At 39.3% G+C, this 9157-nt stretch overlaps 2 protein-coding genes across 2 annotated transcripts; both read right to left on the bottom strand.

Annotated features, from left to right (window-relative positions):
- Window positions 1-1689: 1689 nt before the first annotated feature.
- On the bottom strand, window positions 1690-2688 carry LOC131997947 (uncharacterized). Its single transcript, XM_059369835.1, has one exon. The coding sequence runs from the start codon at window positions 2686-2688 to the stop codon at window positions 1690-1692; it is 999 nt and encodes a 332-aa protein (XP_059225818.1).
- Window positions 2689-3503: 815 nt separating this feature from the next.
- Window positions 3504-7002, bottom strand: LOC131997946 (uncharacterized). The gene is made up of 3 exons (XM_059369834.1): window positions 4935-7002; window positions 3730-4835; window positions 3504-3637 (listed from the first exon to the last, which is right to left on the bottom strand). The coding sequence occupies exons 1-3, from the start codon at window positions 7000-7002 to the stop codon at window positions 3593-3595; spliced, it is 3219 nt and encodes a 1072-aa protein (XP_059225817.1). The 3' UTR covers window positions 3504-3592.
- Between the last annotated feature and the right edge of the window lie 2155 nt (window positions 7003-9157).

The raw sequence follows: 9157 nt of genomic DNA, 5'->3' as shown, positions 1-9157 counted from the left end.
ATCGAGAGATCGGTCTATATGGCAGCTATATCCAAATCTGAATCGATCTAAGCCAAATTGAAGAAGGATGTCGAGTGCCCTAACACAGCTCACTGTTCCAAATTTCAGCAAAATCGGATAATAAATGTTGCTTTTATGGGCATTAGACCCTAAATCGGCGGATAGGTCTATATGGGGGCTATTTCAACATATGCTCCGATATAGCCCATCTTCGAACTTAGTCTGCCTAATGATAAAAAAAAGAATCTGTGCAAAGTTTCAGCTCAATATCTCTATTTGTAAACACTGTAGCGTGATTTCAGCAGACAGTCGGACAGACAGACGGACGGACATGACTAGATCGTTTTATATGTTTACGCAAATCAAGAATATATATACTTTATAGGGTGGGAAATGGATATTTCGATGTGTTGCAAGCTGAATGACAAAATAAATATATCCCCCCTCCCTCGAAAGTGGGTATAAAAACATTTGTACTACTCTTTGCAAGAATACAGGCTCTTGGTCTCCCATTCCTAGAAATGGGCGATGGGTTAATACCCAAAAAAGGTACTTACCCGGTAAATTGGGTAAATACCCGGGTATGTACCCAAAAGCTGGGTATTTATAATTTTGCAGATATCTTGGGTATAAAAACATTTTCGTAAGAATTTTTCATGATTTCGTATTCTTTCTATATAAACCTGACCTTATGATCTCATAAAATCGGAATTAAGTTATATATAGCCGCTATATAGACCGATCTCCAGATTTTAAGTATTGGGAACGATGTCCCGATGAAGAGTATGAAAGCTATAAAACATCTATTTATTACCCGATTTCGATGAAAATTAGCACAGAGAGTTCTGTTAGACCCCTACCTATTCCTGTCAAGATCGGACTTTATTTCGATATAGCTGCCATACAAACCGATCTCCCGATATAGTGTATTGAGCCCACAAAATGAGCATTTTCCATCCGATTTCTATGAATTTTAAAACAGTGTTTATATTTTTTTTTTTTTTGTTTTAAATTTTGTCTTTATAAAACTTTTGATTACAAAATTCAATTTAATAATGCGATAAAAGTTTAGAAAGTTGCACACATTTTTTGAATAGGCTCAGTTTTCGAACAGTTTGAAACCCCAGTTCAGGAAAAGTTGGCCCATTTATCACCTTTGAAACGTAGTACGAAACAATTTTTTAAGTACATAGCTAAAATGTTTTTGTACATAGTTTAAATGTTTTTTCTATTAATTGAAATCAATCTACCCAATATGGCTGTACGAGAGTTTCTGAGTGAAACGATTTCATTTAAGGTATTTTCATAAAAGTTTATTCACAGAATACTACACATATCTTTAAACAACTGTTCTTATTATTTTTATAACAACAAGAGGTTATTTAGTAATTTTAACATTAAAAAAAAAGACGAATGACAAGACACAAATTAATGTTTCGCTGTAGCGATCTGCTTTGCTTGAGGCTTAGTTGACAACAACTCTCTCTTGTATAAATGTAAGTTACAGGGTTTTGTTAAGTGAGAGCAAAGTTAATGTTACTTAAAAATACTGTAAGAAAGAGACAATTATATTAAGGCAAGTATCAGTGATGAGATTAAAGTTATAAAATAAAAAACGCTAAAATAGGTTTAAAGTAAAAAAGCCAATACATTCTCCCCCACTAAGAACATTAGTTCTTAAACCGTACTTCAAGTATTTCTTTCTTCCAAAGCATTTAAAGTGACTGATGATGCATCGTTGGATGGGAGAAAACAAATTTTTGCAATTGGACGCTTTATGAATTTTCCATTGCAATACAAGGTCACAACTCGACAGTGCCCGTCAGAGCCAGGATGTATTTCTTCTACTCGAGCCAATGGCCAATGTCCTGGGGTACTGCGTTCATGAAGTAGCAGTACAATATCACCGATTTGGGCCTCTCGTTTTAGGCAATTCCATTTTGGTCTTGACTGCAATCGGCAAAGATACTCTTGGGACCAGCGTTGCCAAAAATGTTGCTTAAGTTTCTCAATCTGTTTCCAATGTGTTAGCCGATTGATGTTTGAGTCTAGCAAGTCGTCTTCTGGTATACAAGTTGTAGGCTCGCCAACTAAGAAATGGGCCGGTGTCAAAACGCTGAAGTCTGAGGGATCAGTTGAGAGCGGGCAAAGAGGCCTGGAATTTAAACAGCTTTCGACTTGGCACAATAGGGTTGAAAGTTCCTCGTATGTGAGAGTCCGGTCTTTCATAATACGACGAAGATGATGCTTCGTAGACTTCACACCCGCTTCCCATAGACCACCAAAATGAGGGGAAGCAGGAGGTATAAAATGCCATTGGGTACCACTGTTGTTGAGGCCTTCTACCAAATGTTCAGGTAATGAAGCTTTGGATCTATGGTACAAAATCTGTAGTTCTTTGGACGCTCCGATGAATGTTGTGCCACAATCCGAGTACAAATCAGTACAAGGTCCTCGGCGAGAAGTGAACCTCTTAAATGCAGCCAGAAAATCATCAGTGGTTAAGCTAGAAACAACCTCAAGATGAACAGCTTTGGTACACATGCAAACGAATAAGCATATGTACCCTTTGGTTGTGGTGCTTCGTCTGAGTGTATTTTGCTTCATATTTATAGGGCCAGCATAGTCTAGACCACTATGTTTGAAGGGCCTTGCAGGATTGAGTCGCACTTGTGGTAGATTTCCCATGATTTGAGTAGCGGCTTTAGCAGAATATTTGAAACAAGTCACGCAGTTTCGCTTCACAGATTTTGCTAAGTTCCGTGCTGAAAGGATCCAGTAGTGAGTCATGACGTATGATTGCATCAGCTGCACTCCACCATGTAATGTTTTAGAATGAGCTTCTGCAAATATAAGGTAGGAAATAGGATCAGTTTTTGTTAATAAAATAGGGTGTTTTTTCCCAAACGATAAATCTGCGTGCTTAATTCTTCCTCCAACTCGAAGAACGCCTTCATCATCCAAGAATGGTTGCAGTTTTAGTACTCGGCTGTTGCATGCTAAAGGAAGTTTGTTTTGAAGGCAAGTTATGTCATCTTTGAAGGAAATGCGTTGGCAAATCTTGACTAACCGCAATCTTGAACTTTTCAATTCTGTTGTCTGGAGACAACCAATCAGTTTATGATGTTTTTGAATGGAATCTTTTGAGATAGACGCTTTCAAATTGTTGTAAAATCGAAGAATATACGCAGTTACCCGTTGCAGTCTGTTGAATGATGAGTATTTTGAAAAGTAGTCCGGATAATCCGACGTCTTCAGCTTGGTGGCTGTACTCGTGGTGAATGAATAGATGATTGGTTTACTCGCAGCCGGATGCACGGTATTTCTGAGCTTACAAACAGGCCAGGCAGTTGAGTCTTCATGTAGCCAGTGTGGCCCATGCCACCAAATGGTATGAGTTTTTAAATCCTCTGGTAATAAGCCTCTGGTTGCGCAGTCTGCTGGATTGTCAGATGAAGATACATATCGCCACTCAGAAATATTTGTCAAGCGTTGTATTTGAGAAACCCGATTTGCCTCATATACTGGGAGCTGAGAAGATTGTGTTTTGATCCAGTTCAGCACCGTGGTACTATCCGACCACAACATCACATTATCTACTTTGAGCCCAATGCATGATTTTACCCTGGTGACCAACCTTGCACACAAAACAGCGGCACACATCTCAAGTTTTGGTATGGTTTGTACTTTCAGAGGGGCTACTTTTGTTTTTGATTGTATTAGACTTACGTGTACTTTTCCATCTTCCTTCACAACTCTTATGTAGACAACTGCGGCAAAAGCTAGCTTGGACGCGTCACAGAATGCATGAAGATCAGTAGAGGATGTCGATTTGCTTTTAAACCATCTAGGCAGCGATAACTTCTCAATGTCCTTTAATGCAGTTCGATATTTAGACCACTCATTGTGCAAATTCGCTGGCAAAGGATCTGTCCAATCCAAACCTTCTCGCCATAGAGTTTGAAACATGATTTTCGCCATTATGGTTGTAGGGGCCAACCAGCCAAGTGGATCAAATAATCTTGCAGAATCTGAAAGTACAACACTTTTCGTAATTTTATCAGAAAAAGTATAATTGACTTTAAAATAAAAATTGTCACTTTTGGGGTCCCAAGATAAGCCCAAGGCTTTAACCATTTCATGATTTTGAAGCGGGAAGCTATTGGCTGTAGTCTGAAACTCGGAAGGAATCGTACTTAATAGTTCGGTAGAATTTGAGCTCCACTTCCTAAGGGTAAAACCAGATTTCGCCAACAAGAGGACAAGCTCATGCGCCAATTTAATTGCTTCCGTAACGCTGTCACATCCAGATATAACATCGTCCACGTATGTATCCGATTCTATCACTTTACACGCTAAAGGAAATTCTGATCTGCCATCTTCTGCTATTTGTTTCAAAACTCTTATTGCCAAAAACGGAGCGGAGGTCGTACCATAAGTTACTGTTTTCAATTTGTAAATATTCAGGTCATTGGTGTTGGGGTCACGCCATAGAATACACTGGTACAGCTGATGGTCGTTGCATACATTTATCTGCCTAAACATTTTTTCCAAGTCGGCTGTAAACGAAATTTTAAAACGTCGCCATCGAATGATAATAGTGGGCAGGTCGTTTTGCAGTGGGGGTCCACTAGCGAGTTCATCATTCAGAGATGGCTGTGGTGGAACTCTGCTGCTACCATCGAAAACGACTCTTAATTTAGTAGTGGTACTGCTTTCGCGCAAAACACCATGGTGAGGCAAGAAGTATATATTCGGTGGTAAATCTTGAGGATATCGTCCCACCTTTTCCATATGGCCCAAATGTTCGTACTCAGACATAAAGGCTTTGTAAGCTGTCGCAAATTGAGGTCGATATTTAAAAGAAGATTCAAGCTGTTTCAGTCTTTTTAGGGCAACATAGTCTGTATTTTGGAATATCGGAGCAGTCTCACCTTTTAACAAACTTCTAAATGGCAAGTGAACTTCATATCGGCCCTCACTCGTTCGAATATATGTTGTTGCAAAATATGATTCACAAGCTTCTTCCTCTAGCGATAAATTTTTTGTTTCTGCCAACTCTTCTTGTTCCCAGAATAAACGCAGCTGATTCTCGAGATTGCAGCTATTTACATTCAGGGTCGTTTTTGGGTATGGTTTGCCTATAGGGCCTGAAACTAGCCACCCGAACACACTTTCCTGCAATAAGACACTGTTTGGAAACTTTATACAATTTTGTTTTAAGATCTCACCATAAACATCACTTCCCAACAAAACATCTATCTTAGATGGCATGTAAAAAGTTGGATCGGATAACTGATATGAATTCAAATCCGGCAGATCACATTTTCTCACATCTATTGGTTTATAATTTGTTATTTTAGGCAAAATAAAAGCACTCACGGTTAAATTGTAATTCTTATTATAATTGGACACCAGCTTCAGCTCGACCATATGTTTGATTGATGTTTTAGATGTTGCTCCAATTCCATCTATCGTTGTTTTTTCAATTCTCTTTTGATTCAAATTTAATAGTTGACATAACTCTCTGTTTACAAATGAGGCTTGAGAGCCGGGATCAACCAATGCTTTAGCATAGCAAACACCGTGGGGGTGTTTAATGAGAATCTTAGCGGTAGCTAGCAGAACTTGGGACTGTTGATTCGCTGCAAGCGATGATAGGTGCGAGTTGATATGTGATGTTGGTTGTGTATGGCTTAATGCTGTAGCATTCATATTTTCTACTGCAGTAGACAGCGCGGTTGTTGTTTGATCTTGAACGATGTCTGTTGCGTAAGCAGCGTGAAGAATGGTGTGGTGAGTTTGATGGCAGAGTTGGCAGCGAGCTGCAATTTTACATTGCCTAAAGTAATGACCTGGGTTCAGGCAGTTCGTACAAACGTTGTTTTGAGATACGATTGATTTCTTTTCTGTTGGCGACAGCGATAAGAACTTGAAGCATTTGTATAGTGGGTGACGACGTTGGCAGCATACACAGGTGCTCGTACTTACGGCTGCGTTATGCATGTGCAGAGATCGTTTAAATGGTTTTTGTTGTGGACAGCGACTAACAGAGATCTGCCTTTCTGGTCGGTTATTTGATTCCTCTACAGACTCCAATGTTCTAAATGTAGTTTCCAAAAACTTGAACAAATCGTTCATTACAGGAAGTTCAGTGCTACTAATGGATTGTTCCCATTCTTTACGGGTCTGTTTGTCCATTTTCTGTGTCATAAGATATATAAGGATCGGATCCCATGTATCAATGTCTATATCGAGCGACCTTAACAGTGATAGAGACGATCGTGTTGAATCAAGCAGTTCTTTTATACTAGAAAACGAACCATTAGACTGTGGAATTGAAAATAACTTGTTTAAGATTTGTTCAATAAGTTTTCTTTTGTTTTGGTATCTTGATTTAAGTGCTTCCCATGCAGCAATGTAGTTTCTATCAGAAGCTGGGTATTGGTTTATAATATCTAAAGGGGAATCTTTACAAGACCCTTTTAAATAAAAATACTTTTGTATATCAGTCAATGAGTGGTTGTTGTGTACCAACGAAGTGAACATGTCGCAGTAGGGTATCCACTCGAGGTACTCTCCTGTGAAGGTTGGTAATTCAATTTTTGGAAGTTTGGCACATGATGATGTTGATGAGTTACTATAGTTGTTGTTGGAAGATATGAAGGTACTTGCCATATGATGATGCGACATTGTAGGCTCTTCGGCTAGATCTAATAGTTTTGATTTAAACGTAATGTAGGTATCAAAGAAAACTTCATAGAAGTCATTTGCTAGATATGGCACATCTTTTTCATTAATGGTGTTTTCCAATGCCAAAGCACAAATTTGCTCATGATCTTCCTTAAAACTTTTATAAATTGTTTCGACTTCTTCTAGAACGCATTTCATATAGCCCTTTGTTATTTCTTTTTCGGGTTTATTGTTGAAACGTTTTGCTAACCTTTGCAAATGGCTGTGTGATTTGTGTTGAACTGCTATTATCGACGATAAATTCTCCATTTTCTAGATGCGATGAATAGGGCAAAAGGTAATTGGAATAAATTGTTAATTATTTTAGCGGATTAAAGATGAACCTGTAAGCTCAGAAAATACCATGCAAAGGTGTATGAAGTTGGGAAAATTTTTAAATTCCAGATATAAAAACACTGATTTAGTTGTAACCACGTAGATGGAGTATATTACACAACTTTGTGTTGGCTTTAATTATTTTTTTTGATTGTTGTAGCGGGAAAGTCGTCCCGGGTTTCGGCACCAATTTAATGTACGAGAGTTTCTGAGTGAAACGATTTCATTTAAGGTATTTTCATAAAAGTTTATTCACAGAATACTACACATATCTTTAAACAACTGTTCTTATTATTTTTATAACAACAAGAGGTTATTTAGTAATTTTAACATTAAAAAAAAAGACGAATGACAAGACACAAATTAATGTTTCGCTGTAGCGATCTGCTTTGCTTGAGGCTTAGTTGACAACAACTCTCTCTTGTATAAATGTAAGTTACAGGGTTTTGTTAAGTGAGAGCAAAGTTAATGTTACTTAAAAATACTGTAAGAAAGAGACAATTATATTAAGGCAAGTATCAGTGATGAGATTAAAGTTATAAAATAAAAAACGCTAAAATAGGTTTAAAGTAAAAAAGCCAATACAATGGCCAATATTAGACAGCAAACGACCCACAATATGCAAAATTTCGTGCGGATAGCCTCATTCGTTCCGTTTGGTATTGTGATCTCGCCTACCTGTTGAACGAACGGACGAATATGGCTAGGGCGGTGATAGCAAACCCATGCAATATGGGTACCAAATGAATGTTATTAAGGAGTAGATTATGAAAACTCAACTTTTATGTTTATTCAAAATTAAAGATGAAGAAGAGGAGGATGATGACGAGTATTAAGGTAGGTTAGGTTGAAAAAAGGGTGCAGATATTAATCCGCCCCATGCCACTATGGACATACACATAAGCCAGTAATCGGCTTGCTGTGCGCTCTAAAAACTATAAAGTAACCTCGAAAAAGAAAATTTTAAGTTAGGAATTCCGTGCTACTTACAAAATCCTTAATTGTTTTCAATACCACTCCCCTAAGTTGGTCAAGTCTGATATTGTGTCTCTACCTAAGTGCCGGTGTCTGTTGGACGCAAAAGCCGAACAATGACAAAGGAAATGCTCCAACGTCTCATCATCTTCTCCGCATGCCCTACACATGCTATCACTTGCGGCATTGATTTTACATAAGTGAGCTCGTAGTCCTATGTGTCCCGTTATGATACAAATAGCTATACTGACCTCCGTCTTGCTTCCTTTCAGTAATAGCCTCGTTTTCTCACGATTTGGATGCCCCAATAGGATTCTCGCCGTCCTACCGACCATTTCGTTGTTCCACAATGTTGCATGCGCATTCGCTGCCCACTCCCTTAACACGGACTGCGTCGACCCGAAAGGCTTCAGGTTTACCAAGTTTATTGACGGCAGTCCTCTGGCCTTCACCGCCATATCATCTGCCCTTTCATTTCCCTTTACACCGTTATGGCCCGGCACCCGAACGATGCGGATTTTCCCATCCTCAGGGAAGGCGTTAATCTCCTTCTTACACTGCAAGACTGTTTGTGACCTTACCGTCCTGGTTGTTACTGCCCTTATGGCAATTTTCTGTCGGTAGAGATGTTCACACTCGACGTCCTCGCGTCAGCACCACACCACTTCATGCATTTCGTGATCGCCCGGATCTCCGCCTGCAGGACCGTATTATGGTCAGGCAGTCTAAAATAGATCTCAGTCCCTGGTTTCTCAATGTTAACCCCCAGTCCCACTCTGTCCTCTAGCTTTGATCCATCCGTGTAACATGATCTTCCAGATTGCAAGATTGTGCCAATGGCAGCAGTGCCTCGCACTCGACTTCAAGGTTCATCTCAGGTATCCGATCGGAAACCTCTTCGCTTCCTTCCAAATTTCCTTTCGTCGCCTCGATTATACCGCAATGGTATGAGCTGCTCCCATCCTCAATCAATTGTCCCATTGGCAGCAGTGCCTCGTACTCGACTTCAAGGTTCATCTCAGGTATCCAATCGGAATCCTCTTCCCTTCCTTCCAGGTTTCCTATCGTCGCCTCGATTATACCGCGATGTTATGAGCTGCTTACATCCCCAATC

Source organism: Stomoxys calcitrans, chromosome 5, assembly GCF_963082655.1.
Source record: "Stomoxys calcitrans chromosome 5, idStoCalc2.1, whole genome shotgun sequence".
In the NCBI taxonomy this organism is placed as follows: domain Eukaryota; kingdom Metazoa; phylum Arthropoda; class Insecta; order Diptera; family Muscidae; genus Stomoxys; species Stomoxys calcitrans.
Note: the sequence above shows the minus strand (reverse complement) of the source record. Positions and strands in the feature narration are given on the sequence as shown.